At 38.5% G+C, this 24,631-nt stretch overlaps 2 protein-coding genes across 3 annotated transcripts in view; one reads left to right on the top strand and one right to left on the bottom strand.

Annotated features, from left to right (window-relative positions):
• Positions 1 to 161: 161 nt before the first annotated feature.
• The window catches only part of LOC149192109 (uncharacterized), a 61,009-nt gene continuing 36,539 nt past the window's right edge, over positions 162 to 24,631 (top strand). The window contains exons 1-4 of one of the 2 annotated variants that reach the window (XM_089404478.1): positions 162 to 298; positions 448 to 696; positions 11,349 to 11,457; positions 21,410 to 21,551. In XM_089404478.1, the coding sequence (XP_089260604.1) occupies positions 513 to 696; positions 11,349 to 11,457; positions 21,410 to 21,551 (435 nt within the window). In that variant the 5' untranslated portion in view covers positions 162 to 298; positions 448 to 512. The remainder of the gene's footprint in view (positions 299 to 447; positions 697 to 11,348; positions 11,458 to 21,409; positions 21,552 to 24,631) is intronic. The other variant, XM_089404479.1, reaches the window with a different exon arrangement.
• On the bottom strand, positions 12,470 to 17,502 carry LOC149192110 (uncharacterized). The gene is made up of 3 exons (XM_089406165.1): positions 15,153 to 17,502; positions 14,367 to 14,992; positions 12,470 to 12,613 (listed from the first exon to the last, which is right to left on the bottom strand). The coding sequence occupies exons 1-3, from the start codon at positions 16,951 to 16,953 to the stop codon at positions 12,470 to 12,472; spliced, it is 2,571 nt and encodes an 856-aa protein (XP_089262291.1). The 5' UTR covers positions 16,954 to 17,502.

Below are 24,631 nucleotides of genomic sequence, written 5' to 3'. Positions count from 1 at the left end.
GCAGGAGTTGGTCATTATGTTTTAAAGGATTATTTCATAATTGTGATTATTTGATTCCTTCGATATTTTGCATTGGAGTTGATGTGATCTCCACCTTAATTACAATGCAGGTGTGCCATTCTCTGTCAGAGCTGATGGTCCATCAGATATTGACGATGGCAGAAATAAAGAATACGTGATGGAAAATCTGGCTGGTGGCAGCAGTGATGGAAATCATAATGATTCAAAACTGGAAATTTGAATAATCATGGGCAGCCTAGTGCTGGAAGACACTTGAAGTCAAAGGCTACAGAAAACGGTGAGAAATTTGAAACATATGAACTTTTAAGTTTTATTATTTGCAATGGTTACCCTTACTGTGGATGTGCTATTTCGTATCTCCTTCAGAAAAGTTATAATGCTTCGTTGTATTTTATTGATTTAGTATCCCTGTGTTTCCTGTTTCAGTAGAACTTGCAAGTGCTGGGAATAGGGAAAACAAACAGAATCCACACAACAATGACCTTGAAGCAATGGATGTGCAACACAGCGGTGAAGAATCAGAATCAAAGATAGTTTCTTGGCAGAATCCTCAGGTGGATAATATGGTCAAGAGGAAGGGAATAAAGTTTGTGATCAAAAGGTCCATGCCCGTTGTTGAACCTCCTGAAAATACCGTCTTAGAAATGAATGAAATGCCAGATTGCATATCAATAGGTAACCTTATCCTCTCTGATGATGCATATGCATTTATATCTAAATTTATACGGCGTTGCAAGTGATTTCTGTTTTTTTGAAACAAAATGATTTTATCATTTTACAGAACGGTTGTAAGTGGCCTCACACAAAAGGTCCTAGTAATAATTCCGGCTTTAAGGGCCATTGACAAGCCAAGGGGATATTTTCCACCTATCAGCATAAACTTATGGATTTGACTAGCAACCAAATAACTGAACACCATCATGGAATACTAGGGACTGATCATTAGCCGGAGCTCATATAAACCAAGTAGCCATATTGGGCTTTGCTGTGTGCAGAATCAACTTCGATATGAAATGTAGAAAATTTTCTGTACAGTATGGATACATTACAAGGCTGACCCGTGAACCCAAAAATACATCCCCAAAGCCTCCAAAAAATTTAGAAACAAATTCTAAAATAACTTAATAACTTGTAAATATAAACGAAGTTTCCAAATTTAAAGGAACATATTATTTTCTAAAATAAAACATGAACACACTTACCTTTTTTATAAGTTGTAAAGGTGAATATAAAATACACAGATTGCATGTTCCTGAGGATGAAATTCTTCCAATTCATGTGATTTTTCCTCTACTTTCTGAGGTCCTGAAATCTATCGAGAGGGCCTCTGTTTTTGGGTTACATGTAGATGTATCTGTGGGCTGTCCTTTTGTGCTGCATTTCACCTCGAAAATATTTTTTTTGAGGTTCTTCAATTTCTAACTTCCAAGTCTGGACTATGTACGAATGCTAATTTATTTTATAATTTGTCCCTTTGAAGGGTTTTTAATAGGTAATAGTAATTTTCTTGGTTCTAATTCTATGCTACAGTTAGCTGTACCTGTTACATTACTCACTTCCATATTGAAGTTGTATTGGGTTTATTATTATTATTATTTTTGTATCAAATAGTATTCATAATCGGATCTTGCTACTATGATATTAACTATAGTAACTGTGGACCAAAATGTAAATAAAACTAAGACCCTAAGGTTTTGCACCCAAATAACAGAAAACCATCATGGATTACAGGGACTGATCATTGACTGGAGATCTCATATGAACTTTATTATCTATGTACAAAATGTAAAGAAAACTAAGATCCAAAAGCCAGGAATTTTGCAGGTTTCAACTTTCAAACCAGAAAGAATAAAAGAATATGATTTTATTAGCATCCAGAAGACCAGTAGCCTATGGCATGAAGATTTCGTCATCATACTGCTGAGCTTCTAAAAAGTAAATGTCTATCTATAAGTAAAGGAGGATACAATCCAAACCACTGTTTTGAAAAACGGTCGGCTCGAAACCGACTCGGCCGAGTTGGTCCGAGTCATGCCCTCAACGGGTTGACTCTCGACTCGATTCTGCTGGATGAATCTCCACTACCCAATTTGATGTTGGATCAATGTCTTCTAACATAATGGGATCTGAATCAGGTCCTTTGTTCAACAATTGGTTGCGTCTGAGCCGGAGGTTGTATTGGACATAGACTAGATCATTTAACTGTTTTTGATCCAAACGGTTTCTCTTCTTCGTGTGAATCCTCTCAAAGACAGACCAATTGCGCTCACACCCAGTAGCACTGCAAGTTTGACTCAAAATACGAATTGCAAACTTCTGCAATTTAGGACAGTGGCTACCAAAAGCCTCCCACCATTGTGCTACAAAAAACATAGGAGTGTAATGACTTAGCTCAACAAAATAACAAATTATATCCTACTTTCAACTTATAAACGATTTAACAAAATAAGTATTAAGAATTTTAAAATTGAAATTTTAGTTTACCTGGCTCATCTACTTCCCTTGTAATCTTCGCTAGGTTCTTCCCAAAGGTACCTGTGGCTTTGCTGAAGGTTGTGACCTGTCGGTGTATATCCAGCTGATCACACTCCAATGGGATCATGTGTTCAATGCAGTCAATCAATCCATCTCTAACCTCCCCCTTTAAAGCTCCTGCCGCTAGAGCTTTATAATGATACCGTGGGTTCAAAAAATACCCAGCTTCATGTATAGGGCAATGGAATTGATTGTTCCATCTTTCATCAATGATTGCCCAAATGGGCCCATACTTAGCCACTTTATCCTTGTATGCCCTCTTTATTTTCTCCTTTGCTTGATCCATAGCCTCATAAATGAAGCCCATAGCCAATATTTCCCCATCCACCAACCACAACACCTTAACCAGTGGCTCAACAAGCTTCACAATCTCTGCTCCCTTTCTCCAAAATATTTCTTCATTAACTTTCTTTTTCAATTCTTTGCCTTCTTTTTTGTGAGACCACTGGCTTTGATTCCATTCTTCATTGGAAAATATCTTTTGCAAGTTTCTATGTTGTGAAAGCATAGATTGCAATGTCAAAAAATGAGTAGCAAATCTAGTGATGGCAGGCCTAATAATATCCCTGCCCCCTATGTGTCTCCTCATAAGGTTCAAAATCCATGAATGATTGTAGATAAATTTTGTTACGCTTTTGGCATGATCTACAGTGTTTTTGACCCAATCTAATTTGCCAATATCCTCAAGCATGAGGTCTATGCAATGTGCAACACATGGGGTCCAAAAGATGGTTTCGTGTTTTTCCTCTAACAGTTTACCAGCAAGAACATAATTAGAGGCATTATCTGTGATGACTTGAACAACATTAGCCACCCCCACCTCCTCAGCAACCTCATCTAATAGCTGAAACAACAATTGTCCATCTTTTACCTTATCAGATGCATCAACTGATTTTAGAAACATGGTTCCCTATGGGCAAAAGATAAGAAAGTTTATGATGGTACGGTTCCTTTGATCGTCCATCCATCTAACGTGATGGTACATCCTGTTCTTGCCCATGAGTCCTTGAAATCTTTCAAATACTCATTAAGGGAGGCAATTTCTTTCTGCAAACGATACCTCCTTATCTCATGCATAGTAGGGCCTTTGAAGCCTTTTCCAGCAACATGTATGGCATCAAACATAGGCTCATAATATGGTGAACGGGAAGCATTGAAGGGGATATCAACATCATACCACCATCTACATATGTAATCACAAGCAGTCTCCCTCAATTCTTTCTTCCAATGGTCATCTAAAGTGGGCTGCAAAGTTCTACTAGCTTGAGGACCATGTGCATCTGATGGAGAGGAGGGTGTGACAGTGAAATAACTTTTGATATTCATATCACCCTTCTTTTTCATTTTACCCTTACCCTTTTCTTGAATAGACTCCAAAGAGGGAGGAACATATTGGAAGGGGTTGGATGCATCAGTACAAGGGATAGAGGAAGAACCCTCAAAATCAAAATGGGGGTTGGTAGCCAGCGTTTTTTGTATACTCCTCTTCCTCCCAATTTCAACCTCTAACTCTTTTTGCCTAGCCTTTTCTTCTTTAAACTTCTCAAAGTTGGCTAACAATTCCTTCCTAATCTCCCCAATTTCATCTAATTCACATGGAGTAATTTGGCCTCTAATCCCCGCCAAGTGTTGTTTCAGCCTATTAATGCCCCCAGGACCTTCCTTAATTTTTCTATGGCAAAATTTGCAATGCATTTGACTATCAACCATTTCAACATATGCCCAAGCAGCATCTTTCACTCTAGGTGCCATTTTTTCACTTGGAAATCAAAGGAAAAAATCTGAAAATGAAAACAAAAAAAGTAGCATTGCTTCAATGTTCATTTCACTCACAAACAACATTCTTTTCAATTTCCAAATTTGCACAAAAAAATAAATAAGCAAAAACAATTTTTTACAAGTGAAAAAAATACCTCTAGGCACAAATTGCCTCCTCAAGGTTGCTCCAACAAACCAACTCCTCAATGCTGCTCCAATGGTTGCTTAAGAATCTCCTCACTCCTACTACAATGCTTGCCCAAGACTCCTCACTGTTGCTCCAAAAACAAACTCCACAACTCCTCACAAACTCTCACTCCAATTCTTACTCAAATGCAATGAGATGGCTGTGAGGAAATGAGAGGGGTTGGGTGGGTTTTATAGGGTTTAGGAGAGGGGAATGGACCCCAAAGAACCTAAAGGCAAATTAGAAATGGGTTTGGTGTTCCCAAAAAACAATTTAAAAAAAAATAAAAACCACACTGTTCTGGCTTTTTCGGGCTGCTGCCATGGAGCCGGTTGAGTAGGCTCGGACTTGGTCGAGCTGACCGAGTCATTGGACAACCCGGTCGGCTCGGTAATAACCCGGCCGGCCGTTCCGGTTCGAAGGCTGAGTCGACCTGGTGGGGGCATGAATCAGACCATCTCAACCGAGTCGGTTTCGAGTCGGCCATTCTTCAAAACAGTGATATCACCCTCTAAGCAATTAACATAAGATACAAAAAATGTAGCATATCAAGTCAAGATTTTGTTTGAGTGATGCATACATTTTTAGTAGGGTCATGATAGAGGAGTTCAATAACCAATGTCATTAACATCAAGGTACATAGAGGGCTTGATGCTCTTGACTAAATAGGAGTCCTATATCCTAGTACATGACAAAATCCAATGGAAACAATGCAATTCCCCCAATCCTAAAATCTTGAAAAATTGATAAGTCTGCTGCATTTTGAGTGAGATCTAAAATTCTACTTTCTCCATATGAAATCCAATGAAGTCAGAATCACTCTCAAACATCTTGAGTCATTTCATGGTAATGTTAAAAATTTAAGTAAAAGGATGAAAATGAAAGAAAAAGAGAATGTCACTTTTACTTCTTAACATTATCATGAATTGCATATGAATACTAGGGACATAGGCTTGAATATTCCCTACTCAAAAACTCTTGTTTCTTGGAAAAAAATTGCGTTTGGAGCATCTTTATGACAATTTTTTTGTGAAAAAACTAGGGAGCGATTTTTCTGTTGTTGTTGCAGCAATGCGGTCCCGAAATTCGCTCGCTGCGTCCAAGAGCAAGTCGAAGAGGGGGGGGGGGTTGTTGAAGGAAATGTAACTAGGTTCGGTCTTCATAAATGTACTTTTGATATTTGTATTTATTCAAGAAAAGAAATATTATTTTTATAATATATGTCAATGAGTTTCTTGCTCATTGAAATAGGTCTAGCACATGTTAAAGTGCTATAGGTGAGTCAAATGGTCAAAAGAAAATGTTGAAGACCTTGAGGGCATGTTATATGATGTATGTTTATGTATTAGAGTCAAGAGAATACCTCCTAGCAAAGTCAATAAGTCTCCTCCAAGCAAAGACACCTCCAAAGAAGCCATTTGAAGCAAAGATAGCAAGTTGGCCTAAAAGGAGGGATAGTCCTCTATATATAGAGGCTGTCCACTCCACTATAACGTCAAGCTATCACCTCTGAAATCAACAAAGGTAGGAAGCTGAGTAAAGGGTAATAAGAAGACAAGAAAAGGGTCTCCAAGGCAGTGAAGAAAGGAGGAAGAAAACTGAAGTGTTAAAGGGCTAGTTACAACCACACGTGCGAGGAAAGGAGAGTTGTCTCTGCGGTTATGACAACAGTAACTTACAGTCAACCATATCTCATTGTTTAGGGTTAAAACTAGGCCTACAAGGCCTCTCACTCAAGCATGGAAGAAGGCTATACAAGCAAAGGGAGAAGGAGAAGTTTAACATAGTTCTTGTGAGGGTATTCCCTCACATGTGCGAAGAACTAGGGCTGCATTACTGCTGCTCTAAGTTTGCAATATTTGTGAAAGAGAAGAAGGCTCGATTGGGAGGCAACAAGGTCATCTCCTTAAGTTAGAAAGGCTCCATCACAAGCGAAGGAAGAAAATGTCAAGGGTCATTCTAGAGTATACAATCGAAGGTCTCTACAGTTGTTGAAAGAAGTGCTGAAGGAAGAAAGACAAAGTGCTGGAAGGAGGAGGACAAAGTGCTACAAGAAGAAGTAATCTTGAAAGGGCTTGACTTGTGCTTGGAGGATATTCTTGTCAAGGGTCTAGGGTTTGGCATTGATCAATAAGAAGCTTCAATAAGAGAAACTTACTAAAGGGTTTTCCTCTCAAGAGAAGAGAGGTTTTGGCCCTGACAGAGAGCCAACATCTTGTGTTCTTGTTCTTATGTTTTTGGTAGCAGTTTGATGAAGTACACACACATGCATTAATAAGAAGAAGAAGATTAAGCTAACAAGAAAAGTAAAAGGACTTCACAAATTGTTATCAAGTCAAGAAGAATCACACTACACCTAATTGCCCTTGATTCTTCAACAGGGGTGAGCTGCTCCCCCGCAACCCTGATCCAAACTAGATTTAGTAACCTTAGTCCTCTTCTCTTCAACAAGAGATTTAAGGGAAATTATGCTTCTCTTGCAACCTTCAACCTTGGTGATCCCAAGGAGGGAGACTCTCCCAACAAAACCTCCACTCTAGCTGAAATAATGGGGTCCTTTTTGAGCACTTGGGGGGTAGGTCAATTGGTTGGTGATCACCATGATATGAAGTGTTATGTAAACTATGAGATTCAAGGTTCAAATCCCCCCTGATTAGCTTGTGCCTGCTAGAGGGGTGCGTATGGTGGTAGCGGTAGGAAACGATCCCGTGTCAAGCAAGTACAAACTGGCCTAGTTGCCAATTCCTCTATTTAAAAAGAATGGGGTCTTTTTTGATCTTTTAGAAAACCCTGTTGAGCTCTTCCAGTGTCTGGTTGTTAAAATTGGTAACTAGGGCCAAACTCCATGTGGGTCATCTTATTTATGGTAGCTGATATTTTTCTTGGATTCCTCTCGTCAAGAGGTGTAGGATTGATCTAACGATCATCCGATTCTGACATGTATTTATGGAGATATGAATTTATTTGTATATACTTGACAATTTGTCAAGGTTGGCCAGCAAGATAAAGTGTGTGGCACACCCCCAGCTTAACCTCAACGATTCATATAAAAGGAAGATACCTTGTGGCATTATTTCACATCATCTCAACACTCATCTTCTCTCTCCTAATCTCATTGGGCCAGCGTAGGAGCAGTTTCTCTCACACGTGCAAGAGGAAGGATGAATTTTCTGTTTAGGGCAGCATTGACTATTTCTAGGGCAGTGTTGACTTTTTGGGCAGTGTTGACTTTTTGGGCTGCGTTGACCAAGGTCCAGGGCTCTTAAATGATGCGTTGACCAATCGTTGACCTGCGCATGTTGTTTGGGTGCTGTGTTGACCAGCGTTGACTGGTTAGGGCTGACCGCAGGCTGCTGATTATTGACTGCTGTTTTGACCGTTGACTGAGGGCTGTTTTGGGCTGCCGAAGTTTGCTGTTGAAGACCGAGTTCTTCAAGGTTGACTAGAGGTCAATCCAGGGCTGTTTGACTAGCTTTGACTTTGCTGGTTGCTGATTTATTATTGCTGATATAAAATATCAGACTTGTGATATTGTACTATCTCTCTCTCTCTGCTGAATTATTGAAGATTATAGAAGAATTGATCAAAGGGTTTCTCCACATTGGGGTTTGTCCCTGGCTAGCCGCCACATCTGGTGTCTCTTGTCTTGGCTTGTCTCCTGTCTATTTATTTATGTTCTTTCAGCATTTTACTTTATGTTAATGTGATTGCTAAATAGTGAAATTGACATTGGGCTAATAAGAAGAAATTGAAGTAAATTGCTCTAAGCATAGAACATACCATAACTTAACACTGGTCAATGTGCATGGAAGAGGGATCCTTGAGTTCAAAAGGATGGTAGATTTCTCTAAGAGGGTTATCCCTTTGCTGCTGTTAAAATGGGGTTGATCCCTTTGACTTAGAGGCCACCTGAACAATTTGTGAGGTTGACGGTTTACCTTGTTCCTGGTCTACTGCTTGAGGAGGAGCAGATAGGGGAAATGGGCAATCATCTGCCATGATCTCTACATTGATTTCATCTTTAGGGAACACACATGATCCTTTGCCTGACAGTTCCTGTTTCCCTGTTTCAATAGTAAACTTTCATCTAGGTCAATTTTAACACACAATGGCCACAGTCATTCTCTTCCATGCGAGGGATGCTGTATCTAGCTTTAGAAACCGATCCATCTTGTTCCCAATAGTATTCAGTATCTTGGGCTTCCAAAACCTTGAAGGGGGACTTGGAAGTTTAACCCTTGCTGGTATTTTGGATATCCTCTCCCTTCCTGGGTCAGTCCCTATGAATTAAATAGACAAACTTATCTTGTAGGTATTAATTTAGGTTGGATTAAATTTCAGACGATATCTGAAGTTTTCATAGTTTGGTAGAAAAGACAAATATAAACTTCTTATAATTCTTGCTTTTTTACCAATATATATTTGCTTCATTAGCCAAAAGGCAAATATTAACTTCTTATAACTTAGTACGACAAGTTGGATCCCACCTGCAAAACGGAGTCATCAATGCCTCCGGCTTTGTAGCTTGGACTTAAGATGTTGCGAGTTTAAAGTTCAGTAGGATGCCTGGGCATTTGGTTGACTGAACAACAAGCTTGTATGAAGGCAGGATGAGTGATTTGTCATTACCTAGCTAAATTTTATGTGTTCTCTGTTTAGTTCTCTCTTAGGTGGGCAAGATTTTTGGAGTTGAGATTGGAAGCCAAGGTGGATATGCTGGCTCTCTTTGCATATGTGTGGAGGGTTAGTCTGTATAATGCAGCTTAGCTCAAAGATGTATGATTCTGGATGTATTCTTCAGATTTCATTGTGTTCAGCAATGGAGTCTGAAGACTGAATTTTTGAATAAAAAATGATTACGTAGTGCTTGCTAATTTGCATTTTTTGTTTCAAGGATACTTGCTCATCCTAACAAAAAGTTCATCAGTAAATTCAATATGGATGATCTTTATTAGGTTAGAAGTGATCTGCAGGCATACAAATTTGTTGGCCATTCGTATTGAGTTTCAGCCTTCAGGCACCAGTTATAGGCTTCTGGAGTACATGTGCCCTTGCTTGAGTCCTCTACAGGATTTGATGAAGCTTGATATACATAATTTTTAGGAAGTGGAAAGAAGGTTCTCTCTTTCAAGGATCTCTTAGAGCACCCTTGGTGCTGTACTTCCTACTTAAGTTGGTTAAACCTTTTCACCGTACCACTTGCATTGTGCATGTCAAGTTTTATAAATAGCCACCATCTCTTTTTACTTTGAGTGAGTAGCCATAATTCTTGTAGTTTTATCAATATATATTTGCTTCATTAGCCAAAAGGCAAATATTAACTTCTGTGACAGATTGGATATGTTGGATCCTATCTGTAAAAGGGAGTCATCAATGCCTCCAGCTTTGAAGCTTGGACTTAAGATGTTGTGAGTTTAAAGTCCAGCGGGATGCCTGGACATTTGGTTGACTGAACAACAAGCTTGTATGAAGGCAGGATGAGCGATTTGTCATTACCTAGCTAAATTTTATCTCTGTTTAGTTATCTTAGGTGGTCAAGAATTTTGGAATTGAGATTGGAGCCAAGGTGGATATGCTGGCTCTCTTTGCCTTTGTATGGAGGGGTAGTCTGTATAATGCAGCTTAGCTCAAAGATGTATGATTCTGGATGTATTCTTCAGATTTCATTGTGTTCAGCAATGGAGTCTGAAGACTGATTTTTTGAACAAAAATAATTACGTAGTGCTTGCTCATGCATATTTTTTGTTTCAAGGATACTTGCTCATCCTAACAAAAAGTTCATCAGTAAATTCAATATGGATGATCTTTATTAGGTTAGAAGTGATCTGCAGGCATACAAATTTGTTCGCCATTCATATTGAGTTTCAGGCACCAGTTATAGGCTTCTGGAATCTGAAGTACAGGTACCCTTGCTTGAGTCCTCTATAGGATTTGATGAAACTTGATATACATAATTTTTAGGAAATGGAAAGAAGGTTCTCTCTTTCAAGGGGCTCTTAGAGTACCCTTGGTGCTGTGTTGGTTAAACCTTTTCACCGTACCACTTGCATTGTGCATGTCAAGCTTTATAAATAGCCACCATCTCTTTCTACTTTGAGTGAATAGCCTGTCAACTATTTGTCAATATTGAACCAGCCATGGAACCTTCTTAAGTTGAATTCCTTCATTTCTGGATCTTATGATTTTCCCTGAAGATTTTGATTTGTTTGCTGCATCTATCAAAATCATCTGTAACTTTTGCTGTATTGCTTGGTAGAAATTAGCTTGGAAACGAGTTTTTGTGCTTGTTCTTTTTCTTGTAGGGTAGTCTGTGCTTTGCACTACAAATGACTTGAAAGGCTATTTTCTTTGTATTTAATCTGTGCTGTGCACTACTTGATCATTGTATATGAATTCATAGGCTACTTTTTATAATTTTTTGAAACTTAATTTGGAAACTGAATGCATTTGCTAGGAATCTCTCTTTTCCTTCTCTCCATGGAAGCATGCTGTTTATGGCTAGGGGTATTTTAAATGACAGATTTTGGATTAGTTTCAAACTGTGGCTTTGTGACTGAGTTATGGATTGCTAAGCCATATAAGCATCTATATATCTGTTGTGTGGTTTTAAAACATATTTATCTGTTCTATTAGATATTCAGTATAAGAGCGTTTATCCCAGATGTTGCTTTGTCCAGAGTCACTAATAAATATGTTCAAAACAGTGTGCTGTTGCTTCTGTATTAACATGTTCATTGTTTGCTAACATGGGCAACATGTTAAAAGTTACAGCATTTTCTCTTTTAAAACATTTTTTATGGTAACATATGTGGCTAAAAGGTCTCATATTTGGCTGATTCATACACAGGGACTGATGAAGAATCTGGGCCGAAAACAGGGGATTTTGATAGATCCTTTCAGGAAGAAGCAGAGCGGAAGGATGTTGATGTGAAAAGCAGGTCACAGCGTCGGCATAGGTAATTTTTTCCCCTTTGTTCTGGGGACAATGCTTTTCACAGGTCAATTGAAAAGCTTCCTGTTAATGTAGGCTAAAAGATATTTTATTTTTAAATAAAAATAAGACCAGATTACTAGTCTGGGCTAGTGGCTAGTTTAATTTGGATGAATTGTTGAGGCATACTATTGCATTGCTTTTGAACTATTTAAGATTTTAAATTTTGAAGCATTGGAGGCATTGTTGAAAACTGTGAAACATATCTAAACTGAATGCAATATACTTTTGAATTGTTTACTTCGTTTTCAGCAGGAAAACAGTTACTTAAAACAAAATACAATAGTTGAAAATATTTGATACGAGTACACCCAAGTCAAACTTTGCTCAGCCCTACTGCTGAGCTAAACTAAGTTTGTCATGAATCTGGTTTTTTGTCAGTGAATTAAACTTTCCAGAATCAAGTCAGACCCCAGGGTACTGGTGGATCAAACCCTGACTGGTGAGTAACTTTCTTTGTTTTGTGGTCTCTTATTGATTGTTCTACGCATGCAAACTTGATGACCATTCCAGTAAACAGGAAATCAACTCATCGTAACTGAAGTCTATCTCATGAATTCGCACTCATGTGAGAGAGAGACTATTTCGTGGTCTTCACTGGCTAAGGCACAAGCTAGAATACCTTCCAGCTACATTTTCAACAGTTTTAGTGTCCTATTAGTGAGTAGAAATAACTCTGGAGTCTGGACATCTACAAGAGTGTTGAATTGGCTTTAGGGTGAGCATAAGGTATCGGGTAATAGCTGATAGGTTAGTTTCATTACATAGCTTATTGGATTTTCTAGGGTTGATTCTGCTCAAATTGCTGGCTGGAAGGAAAAATAGAGAACTTAGCCCCCTGAAAAGAACTTCACATTTGATATTACACACAAACTAATTATTATAATACAATGCCACACTACTCAGAAGTGAGGAGCAATGTAATCAACGCCCCCTATAAGTGCAGTTTTACAAAAAATCTTTTGTATAGGATATGTTCACAGGTAACCCGTACAAATTCTCAATGCTCTCGTAAAAGCTTGCAGTTCCAAAAATTGTCGCAAACAGTCTACCTTCTCGTAGTGCGGGCACAAAGCATCAATAAACCCAATCCTCAACAATATCTCCTTTGACGGCAATCCCTGAAATCTCAACATCTTATGGAGTGTAGAAATTCCAGGAGACTCTGCTTAATGCTATTTCAGAAATTTTCACCTCATTTGCTTGAGGTTTCCCAGACCTATTTCTTGTCCACCTTTCAGATTTTTGGGTGAACCTGAGATAAAAATTATGGTACCATATATTTCACATTTGTCCAGACTCCAACCAAATACATTTGGACTCCCGAGAAAAAAACACTGACCAAACATACTTCAAGGGAACTATGTTTCCAACCTTAAGGGCACAATCCCCAACATACAGCAGATCTGAAAATAACTTATAAAAATATTATTTGTCACAGCCACAAATCTGACCTTTAAGCTTCTATTTACTTGTCAAGTTAGTCAACAAAATCTGCTCACTGTTATGTTAAATCAGCATACAAATCCAACACTAGAAGCTATTTAGTCACCACAACAACATAAGCTGAAAATAAATTTTGTGAGAATGCAAAGTTTGGAAAGCAAATTACACTTTATATATACAACAAAATGAAGTTACAATATAGTCCTTCAAGATTATCACAAGCTAGGACTCTCCAATGCATCCAAACCCTAGCTCGAGCATCCACCTTCAATATAAAACCCTATCCAGCAATCATGGCCTAGCAAGGCATCACACCAAGCTACTTGTAGAGACTACAAGGGCTCAACAATAGGCTAACATCAGCACCAAAAAGTCCACCTTTGATCTTTCTCCAAGCTTGCCTTGCACAAGGTTCACAAGCAAGTGCTCCAAGTCTCCTCTAGGGTTTCTTTGCCACAAACCGTAGGTCCTTCTGACATAATGACATCAACCATAGTATTTCATGTGTTGTTCAAGTTTTGCCTCTCAGAAGCCCTAACACTTTCCTCTCTTGCATCAACATAAGTTAAGTCACATGATTCGGGTTTGGCAACAATTAGGTTCAATTCTAATTTGAAATTACCATCGAGGTACGCATGAGGTTTTCCATGAGGTTCGTGTGTATATATATATATATATCTATATATATCTATAGTAACTTTAAAATCCCCTTGAGGCTTTGACACAATCTTTAGAGTTAGACTACAATGGTTATTGATCCATGGAAACAAATCTCGTGGCCCATGGCATAGGGTACAAGCTTCAATTTGAGCTATGGGCCGTGGCAATCCCTTGGACGCTAGTGATAGTGATTGCCGTACAATTGCAGGATCCAACAAAAGGAGTCTTCATGGTTCATGGGCCATTGACCTAGCAAGTATATGGTTTGTTATGTAGTGGTAGTGGAGGGTCAAATTTAAATGGAGCAGAGTCAAGACTATGGTTGGCATTGAGCGACTGCATGATTAAGGGTTTTGGTTCGCAGGGTTGACAGTTGGCAACAATGGAGAGAGGGTTGATGACATCAATGTTTTACAACTCGGACTCGGATTCGGACTCGGTAATGACTCGGCCGGCTCGATTTCAATGACTCGGTCGTTGTAAAAAATACATTAAATATTTATTTTTTTATAAAAAAACATAATTTTAAATATTTTAAACATAATTTTAAAGATTTTCATTCAAGTTTCCAAACACACAACATTATAATATACATGGAAGACAACATATGATCAAAGTAGGCTCATGAACCAATCCATTATATCAAAATGGTACGGTGGTACCCAATGGCAATAGTAAATACATAGTCAACTGTAGTCTGTCATACATGATCAAAGACTCAAGAGTCAAAACAAAATACAAATAACCAAGGAGGCTAGTAGCTACTGCCAGAGGAGCCAAGATCATCTCGACCAATCTCTGGATCATCATCATCAGAGTCAGACAAGGGGCCCATGGCTCCTCCTCATCATCATCGTCTCCAACTGCAACTGTAGAAGTGGTGCCAGTACCACTAGGCTGTGCAGCAGATGCAAGCTGAGATAGAGTACAAATGCGGCTGCGCTTCTGTCGTGGCTGAGCAGAGGAAGCACCTACAACTGGAGTCATACTAGCTGGCTGTGAGACTGAGGCTGGTGGATTGGGATCTGCATTCAACTGAACACGCTGCAGTGGATCTCCAACATCAATTTCATCAAGATCCTCATCAGGATCAAACTCTGGTAGACGACTCTCCACTACCCAATCTGATGTTGGATCAATGTCTTCCAACACAATGGGATCTGAATCAGGTCTTTTGTTCAGCAATTGGTTCCGTCTGAGCCGAAGGTTGTATTGGACAAAAACTAGATCATTCAACCGTTTTTGCTCCAAACGGTTTCTCTTCTTTGTGTGAATCCTCTCAAAGACAGACCAATTGCGCTCACACCCAGATGCACTGCAAGTTTGACTCAAAATACGAATTGCAAACCTTTGCAATTCAGGGCACTGGCCACCAAAGGCCTCCCACCATTGTGCTGCAAAAAACATAGGAGTGTAATGAATTATGAGTTAGATGAAGGCTGAAGCTCAACAAAATTACAAATTATATCTAACTTTCAAATTATAAATGATTTAACAAACTTTAATAAAAAAAGTAAAACCATTAAGAAATTGAAAATTGAAATTTTTGTTTACCTGGCTCATCTGCTTCTCTTGCAATCTTTGCTAGGTTCTTCCCAAAGGTACCTGTTGCATTGCTGAAGGATGTGACCTGCTGATGTATCAGCAGCTGATCAGACTCCGATGGGACCATGCGCTCAATGCAATCAACCAGTCCATCTCTGACCTCCCCCCTCAAAGCTCTTGACTCCTTAGCTTTATAATGATACCGTGGGTTCAAAAAATACCCAGCTGCATGTATAGGGCGATGGAGTTGATTGTTCCATCTTTCATCAATGATTGCCCAAATGGGCCCATACTTTGCCACTCTATCCTTGTATGCTGTCTTTATTTGCTCCTTTGCTTGATCCATAGCCTCATAAATGAAGCCCATAGCCAACCTTTCCCCATCCACCAACCGCAACACCTTAACTAGTGGCTCAGCAACCTTCACAATCTCTGCTGCCTTTCTCCAAAAAGTTTCCTCATGGACTTTCCTTTTCAATTCTCTGCCTTCTGGTTTGTTAGACCAACTGCTTTGATTCCAATCATCACTGGAAAACATTTTTTGCAAGTTTCTATGTTGGGAAAGCATAGATTGCAATGTCAAAAAATGTGTAGCAAATCTAGTGATGGCAGGCCTAATAATATCCTTGCCTCCAGTGTGTTTCCTCATGAGACTCAAAACCAGTGTATGATTGTAGATAAATTTTGTTATGCTTTTGGCATTATCTACAGTGTTTCTGACCCAATCTAATTTTCCAATATCCTCAAGCATGAGGTCTATGCAATGTGCAGCGCATGGGGTCCAAAAGATGGTCTTGTGTTTTTCCTCTAACAGTCTACCAGCAAGAACATAGTTAGAGGCATTGTCTGTGATGATTTGAACAACATTAGCCACCCCCACATCCTGAATAACCTCATCCAATAGCTGAAACAACAAGTGGCCATCTTTTACCTTATCAGATGCATCAACTGATTTTAAAAACATGGTTCCCTGTGGGCAGAAGACAAGAAAGTTTATGATGGTACGGTTTCTTTGATCAGTCCATCCATCTGACATGATGGTACACCCTGTTCTTGCCCATGATTCCTTGAAATCTTGCAAATACTCATTAATTGATGTAATTTCTTTCTGCAAACGAAACCCCCTTAGCTCTTGCATAGTAGGGCCTTTGAAGCCTTTTCCAGCAGCATGTATGGCCTCAAACATAGGCTCATAATATGGTGAACGAGCAGCATTAAAGGGGATATCAGCATCATACCACCATCTAGCTATGTAGTCACAAGCAGTCTCCCTCAATTCTTTCTTCCAATGGTCATCTAAAGTGGGCTGAGCAAGACCTTTACTAACTTCAGGACCATGTGCATCTGATGGAGAGGAGCCTGAGTGAGTGAAAAAACTTTTGATAGTCCCATCACCCTTCATTCTACCCTTTCCCTTATCTTGAACAGAAGCAAAAGAGGGAGGAACATAACGGAAAGGGTTTGATGCATCAGTTTGAGGGATAGAGGAAGAACCCTCAAACTCATAGTGGGGGTTGGCAGCCATCATTCTTTGTATCTCCCTCTTCCTCCCAATTTCAGCCTGTATCTCTTTTTGCCTAGTCTTTTCTGCATTAAATTTTTCAAAGCTTTCCAACAAATTCTTTCTAATCTCCCCAATTTCATTAGATTTACATGCAGTAATATTGCCTTTAATCCCTGCCAAGTGTTGTTTCAGCCTATTAATCCCCCCAGGACCTGACTTAATTTTCCTATGGCAAAACTTGCAACACATCTCATCATCAACCATTTCAACATATGCCCAAGCAGGATCTTTTGCTCTAGGTGCCATTTTTTGACTAGGAAAACAATCTGAAAATGAAAAAAAAAAATAAAAATTGATTCAATGTTCATTTATTTGACTAAAAACACTCTCTAAGCTATCTTGATATGCACCTAAAATTTACTAAGTAAAAACAGATTTATAGAGGTGGAAAAAAATACCTCCAGGCACAAACTGCCTCCTCAAGCTTGCTCCAAAAATCAGCTCCTCAATGCTGCTCCAAATGGCTGCCCAAGAAGCTCCTCACTCCAGCTACAATGCTCCTCCAAGACTCCTCACTGCTGCTCCAAAACAAGCTCAAGAACTGCTCACTAACTCTCAAAGAAGACTCTCACTCAAATGCATAAGACTGCTGTGAGTGAAATGAGAGCATTTGGCTGTCTTAAATAGAGTTTGGGAGGGGGAAATGGACCCCAAAAGCATTAAACAAATCACAATAAACCTTTCAGCTCCACAAACCCTAACTAACTTTATAAAAAATCAGCAAAAAATCGATTTTTTTTTGGTAATACGCTGCCCCAGCCGGTTATGAGTGAAACGGCCGAGTCAATACGGACCCGGCCGGGTTGACCGGGTCAGCTATGACTCGGCCGGGTCATTGGATGACCCGGCCGAGTCATAGCTGACCCGGTCAACCGAGCCGGGTCAAGGGCCGGGTCACATGTTTTGGCAATGAAACGGAACGAAACGGCCGTTTCCGTTTCGGTTCGGCCGTTTCGTAAAACTATGGATGACATGAACAATGGAGGTGGGTCTGTTTAGTCAAGAGTGATTAAAAAAAGTGCGTAGAGGATTCTACATTAATGGCTCTATGGTTAACATAATCTTTTTATAAATTCTAAAAATGAAAAAAAACCAATAAGAAACCCAAATTTACCTTTAGATTCAAATTTCACTTAAGGTTCACCCTACAAACTTGAATTTGACTTGAGGTTTTGCCATGAGGTTCGACAAAATTAATTTAACCTGAGAAACTTTTTTAGGTTTGCTAGATTTTGAAATTCAAGGTTGAAGTTCACCGTACCTTGTGATTAATACATAAGTACAAAGACTCAAGATATATTCTCCAAGAAGATAGAATTATTTAATGAACTCTCTTTTATCATTCTTCTTGTCTGTGATAGGGCTTGCATCGCATAAACCCTAGGTCTTCTTCTCTTGCATCACACAAGCACCAATAATTGTACAACCAAACAATGTTACAATGGAATATCAAGAGTACATCAACGAAGCTCCAAGTCTTCTTCAAGATAAGCATCACTTCAAGCTCCAATACTTGTTGACTCATAGCATTCTGTGTTCTTGCCCTCGGGTTTACATCACACGAACCTTAGGTATTCTTCTTTTGCATCACAGAGGTGTTAAAATGTAAGCTCATCACTAGCACTATCATTTATCTCCATGTATTTTGAATTTTCCAGGGTTTACATCTCAAACCCTAGGTCTTGCTTCCTACAAGACTTCTCCAAGACAAATATAAAGATAGAAAAATGAGTGCATCAATATTAAGTAATGCCAAAGGCTCTCTCTAGCCTTTAGATAGAATAGGTGAGGGAGGCTAGCTTAAAACGTGGGCTATATTCACAAAAGTAACCCTAGACCTAAGTCAACAAGACAAGTCCACATGGAACATTCTACGATTAAAAAATAACAAGTATCACGCTAGGGTTTTACACCATCTCAAGGTGGTGTGCTCTCCAACAATGATGCCCCCTTTAGGCCCAATGCCCCCCTCCAAGATCTTGCACTATCGAATAAGATGTTAGCCTAACAATCCCTCTTACAGGGGGTTTGTTCTTGAAGTTCTTCATGCAAGGTGCTCCTCTTGTTGTGTGCCACATGTCCTCTTGGTGCCCAATTACTTGCTCCAATTCTTCTTCTCAACTTGTGTTCGGGTCCACAACCAACCACCATGATGTGTGCTCCTTAACCTAGGCATCCTCAAGTCAAGTATCCAAGCTCCAAGGTGTATGTGACATGGCCCCATGCTCTCAGGGCTAAGTGTCATACTCCAAGCTTCTAGCGTTCATCGTCCTAGGTAGGTACATAATCCTAATTAAGCAACTGACCCCCTCGTTGGTTAGTGATCATGCCACATAGGATAACAACCTCCTATGTAAGTGCACTATGCCAGTGCTCTATTCAAGACCAATCATCCACTAAAGTTGAGCCATCCATATGTCCATAAAGCATCACCAAGGTTCTCTGGGACCTAGCGGTCTACTAGCTAGGTGAAGACACTTTTGGAGTAGCCCCAAAATCTAACAAAGAGGATCCTCAAAGGATATGAGAGTATAAGGACCACATTCTAGACAAACAATCAATCCATTTAGCTTCTTCCCTTGTGAGGCCCCGTCTTTGCTAAGGATTTCTTTGAATGCATATGTTGCATGTATCACCTCATACAATCGCTATGGCTAAAAAAATCCAAGTTGGTTGATCATAATACCAAATATGATCCCACCAAATGGGCTATGGAGGGTTGTTATTTAATTTGTATGTTTCATCAAGTAGAGTGCAATTTTGAAGCACATGGATTCCTAGCCAATTATAATGTGGAAGTCCATATTGATGAGAGGAGAGACTATGCTTTCCACTCCCATGTGCCATAATCCCACAAATCCCAAGAACAAAATAGTCCCTTTCAATCCAACCTTTTAGGAAGAAATCCCTTGAGGTGAGAAATAAGCAAGTTACGTCCCTTCTAGGGCTAGCCTGAGTGACTAGCAATATCAATGCCTCTTATATGAATGCTTTTCCCAGCTTCTTAGATCCTTTTGAGAGTGGGAGAACCTCCAATCTTAAGGTCATTTAGTATAAATATCACATCAAATTTGAAATGACACTTGAATCCCACTTGTGTCTTTTGTGGAGGATTTTATATCTGATCGATAGTTTCCACAACTCATCACCAAACATACTAAACAATCAATTTATTCCAAGATTGATTCCAATTAGTCCTGACCCTACTCCTACTTGAGCAAGTTGCAAACACTCCAAGGTACCTTGTGAATGGATTTATCAATATCAAACATAGACCATAAAATTCCTCTCAGAAATTGAGCCAAGCGGGCAAGCTATGTAGACACGACTGGCCTAGAGGGTTGTCCTAGTGACTATGAGTTTGCTAGCAAATGGAATATCCCTGTATTTCCAACTTTGGACTTTGCACTACAAATTTTGAATTCATCAGCAAGGCATATGTTGACTTGAAAAGAGATTTCAAGATATCTCACAATGTCTAGATTCCTCGTTGCTGCCATGGATGAACCAACCAATTCAGTGTATCCTCTATCCCAATTAGCTAAAATTTATATTTATGATCACTAACAATCACCCTTGCCATCGAGCAAAACTTGTCTACACATTCAACATCCTCATCAACAAAATTGTGAAAAAGTTCTATCGAGAATTTTTTTCTCTCATGGTTGAGACAATAGGGATGTGGTTTGACTTAGTACACTGAGAGACTACAACATTACACCCACTAGGATTTAATAGAGTTATCTCTTCTTTTGGATTATAGATCCTGCCTGATCTAGCTTGATCTTTATCCATAGTTCTCTTATTGCACCAAGTAAACCAACCCCCAAAATCTACAGGTGCTTGTGCCTCTTGTTCACATCAACGATTTGAAATTTGGCTTTATATCTTGACTGGGAACCTTTTTCTATCTCCCTTGCATTCTACCATATTGATGTTTCCTGAGAGAACCTATTCAACAGCTGGTAGTAAATTGGTAATTCAATCCCTAAATTGGTTTGACTTAGTACACTGAGAGACTACAACATTATGCACACTAGGATTTAATAGAGTTATCTCATCTTTTGGATCATAAATCCTGCCCGATCTAGCTTGAACTCTATCCATAGTTGTCTTGTTTGACCAAGTAAACCAACCCCCAAAATCCACAGGTGCTTGTGCCTCTTGTTCACATCAAAGAGTTGAAATTTGGCTTTACATCTTGACTGGGAGCCTTTTCTGTCTCCCTTGCATTCTACCATATGGAAGTTCCCTAAGAGAACCTATTCAACAGCTGGTAGTAAATTGGTAATTCGATCCCACAACCAACTACGATATCCTTCACTCTTCCAGCAAGTGCAGTTACAAGTTATTGCCTTTTACTGTATGATGGCTTTTATTTGCTATAAATTGTGGACTGTTTTGGGAGAAATGATTCAAAAAGGTACCATGTTCAGTTTCTCAATCACATCTGCTGAAAATTTTGAGTGTATATTGAATTCCCCACCTTAGTATTTCACACAAACTACATTGTAGATGCTGCAATGGTGTAGTTATGTCAGCTTTCAATTGCATCAAAAGTTGATTTTTAGTGGAATTATGTATCACGATTCACAGCTCATTTGTTTCTACAACAGTATGGAAAGGTTATATGTTTTGTCTGAACATCTGGCGAGTCTGTTTCTTCTATGCTTATATTGTTTTTGTTTTGTCTTTGATGCAGAAGTCATCGCCATAAGCCAGGCTGTTTATGTGCAGTCTGTGTTGCAATGCGGCGAAAACATGCACGCGAAGGAAAGATTCAACCAGCTACCACACAAAGTGCACAGGCCGATGATAATGTATCAGAAATATTGAATGAACAGGTAAGTCTTGTTTGATTTGTGTTTAGTGCATTTATACTGCAGCTGGCTATGTAGAATCTTTGATCAAAATACCTCTTGTGCTCTACATGCTATCCCTTTGGTGGTGAAGAAAGATCGCAAGCTGGGTTTCCTCTAATATAAAAAGCACCAATTACTGTAATTTCATCCATCATCATGTGATGCATGTTTAGATCTATATAGAATGTTTTGTAAGAATGGTGTATATTGCTTGGGTGGAAAGTATATTTATAATCTATGATCACCCGTTGAAAATAATTACCCAGAACATTCAACCAACCCTCTTTTGTTCGTGGGAGAAGATATTAATCAAGAAACTGAGAACCAAGGACATCATTGTAAAATCTCAAGAATAAGCTTACATTAAAGTGTAAAATCATTGGTAACACAGTAATTGTGTTTTTTGATTTTGAATAGATAAACTGGACAATTTTTGTTCCCTCCGGAGTCTATAGAAGTGATCAAAATTCTCTTGTCAATTGTTCTCCACAAACAATTGTTTTCCATTATTTTACCTGCAAATGATATGGATGCAACCTCTTTGAAATCTATGATTTTTGCTTAGAAATTACTTGTGTAGAAGTAGTGTATCCAATGGTATTTCTATATTGGCCTGGTCACATATACTTTTACAGGAGCAACTCAAATTATAGCACAATTGCTATCTTGATTATGACAAGCATTTGTTGGCCACTTGCATTCAGTTCTCATGTTACAACTGATGAATTAAGAAAAATCACATCCATTCTTCTTGTGACAGGAACCAAATGAGTTTACTGTTTACCCCTGGATTATGATGGTTGTTTGAGAACCAATATATTCTTATATCCTGTTAGGTATTTGGTCCTTTAACATTTTTGTCAATACGGATTAAGATTTTGAGGATGTTTCTTTAACTAAGTGCACCTTTGCAAAGATGCTTCATCTCTCTGTTCCCCATGACTTCAAGCTTTTATAATGAGCACACTTGAAACTCTTGTGTCGAGTCGAGGGTGGCAGAAATTGTGAAAATTTGAGGTAGTCATTTCAAGATTTTTCTCAATTAGATAGGATCATCGTATTGGTTTGCAATTTTTTGGGTGAAGAGGATTACAATCTTTGAGTTTTCATGCAAAGTTCACAGATGTAGTGGAGCATATGATAGTAATCACATCTTATGGTCTAATGGACCAGATTGTTGAGCTAGCTGCATTTGCCAGTGCCAGTTTTTCACTTAGTTGCTTGCTGTGTATGAGATATTGCACTGATAGTGATTTTGCAAACTACCAAACAATTTTTGAAAGATTCAGAAGTCTGCTTAAATTTGTGTTATTATTTTTTGGATGTGCTTTTCTCACACTGTTATGCTTGTTATATTATATACATAACTGAGAGAAACATCAATTGAATGTTCGCAAGGGGTTGCTTTTCATTATTAGAATAAAATTTAATGCATAGGTGTTTGCTATATACATGACTTAGAGAGAAACATCAATTGAATGGACACTGAATCCAATTGTTTGAACACAACTAAACATTAACAGATTCTTGGTTCATAAATTGAACATTAAAGCATAAATTAAGGGAAACTTATATTTGTCGGGTATTAGTTTCAGGGGGAGTGTTGATTAATATCGTATGTTGCAGAGGGTGAGTGTTAGATTTTATCCACACAAAATTAATGCAGATAGCAATTTGTTAGGTCTGTAAAGTTTGGTGATATCCCATGATTTTGTATTGTGGCTTTGCTAAACCTCTTGCTTGTTAGCACATAGATTCTCAAGTTCTGATCCTATAAATAGGGGACATCTTTTGTAATTTTTTCAAGTAAAATATGAGAATCATACAACATATTTTGATTTTGGTCTTGGGTTATTGTGTTTCTTTCGTCCCAATTTCAGACAATGTTAGGATTCACCACATTAAGATTTTATGTTATAAATTGTGACTTATGTCAGAGTGGCCATAGGATAAATGACAAATCTTGGCAAACTTGAGTGCCTTTGGCCTTATCATTGCAAGGCCTCTCCATTGGTGAAAGGCTTCACTTTATCATTTTGTGGTGGAAATCTTGCTAAGCTATTTCTGCTTGTGCTAGTTTTGAGGGGGTTTGTTGTTTCTTTAATTCTTCTGTTAGAATTTCATTTCCTGACAATAGATCTGCACTTAGAGAAATTAAACCCTTGTAATGCCCCTTTTCGAGAACAGAAGACCAACTAACTAATTTAATTAATTAATGTCATCTCTAAGGTGATATTGAGTAATTAAATAAGTGATTATTATGTGACTTAAAATTAATTAAGGAATAAACCTTAGAAAAAGTCACTTTATTGAAAGAAAGAAAAGAACCCATGGTTTTTGGAAGACCCATGGTATTTTGAAGACAGGATCATTTTAGAACATGAAGATTTGGATTATTGTGAGTTGGATTTGGGAGCTCTAGTAGCTTACTGTGTGAGGGGAAAATACTTGTATAGTTCCTAGATTTGGTGTTGAAAGATATACCCTAGCTAGTGGCGATTAGTTTTGGTGGTGAAAGATTCCACCCTAACTAGTCAAGAGGAAGAACCATTTCAGGTTTTTTAGTAGTGCTCATCAGGAGAAAGGAGGAGGCCGTGTTTTGTCATAGTGCATCACTGGAGGCTGAATTTATGAAGACTGAATTAGATTGAGGCAGTTGATGGGGTTTGAAGATTGCGTGGAATTCATAAGGAACCAACAAAATTTTTGGTACCAGGTTTTTCCTGGGAATTATTATTGTAATGCCCTCAAGATTATTTAATAAATAAACTGGGATTTTGCCTTATTTTCTGAATTGGTAATTTAAAGGCTGGAAATTTTATGTCTCTAGAAAAATTTATGGTGTATTTTCATTGAATAAATTGTCTACAAATTATATCATAATTTAAAAGAGAATATTTCCAACGAATTTTATTTTTTATTTGCAATTTAATTTGCAGAGGGTTTATGAGAAAAATTCTTGAAGGAATTTGTCAGAAATAGTGTTGAAATTATAAAGGGGTATATTATAGCGGTATTAGAGCCAGGTTATCCTGCTAGCCTGAGGGTTTGAAGATTAATAT

Source organism: Pinus tabuliformis, chromosome 2_2, assembly GCF_031772625.1.
Source record: "Pinus tabuliformis cultivar Carrire ecotype Pingquan chromosome 2_2, CPIR1, whole genome shotgun sequence".
Taxonomy (NCBI): Eukaryota; Viridiplantae; Streptophyta; class Pinopsida; order Pinales; family Pinaceae; genus Pinus; species Pinus tabuliformis.
The sequence above is the reverse complement of the archived record's forward strand: the minus strand, read 5'-3'. Positions and strand labels throughout refer to the sequence as shown.

Bases quoted from the DNA above. Each gene is read 5' to 3' on its own strand.
- LOC149192110 (XM_089406165.1), bottom strand. From the start codon at position 16,953: ATGGCACCTAGAGCAAAAGATCCTGCTTGGGCATATGTTGAAATGGTT. The intron at 14,993-15,152 runs GTAAACAAAAAT...TGTTTTTTGCAG, and splicing joins AAGAGAAGCAGATGAGCCAG to CACAATGGTGGGAGGCCTTT. The intron at 12,614-14,366 runs GCAGTAGCTACT...TTGAGATTTCAG, and splicing joins AGATGATCTTGGCTCCTCTG to GGATTGCCGTCAAAGGAGAT.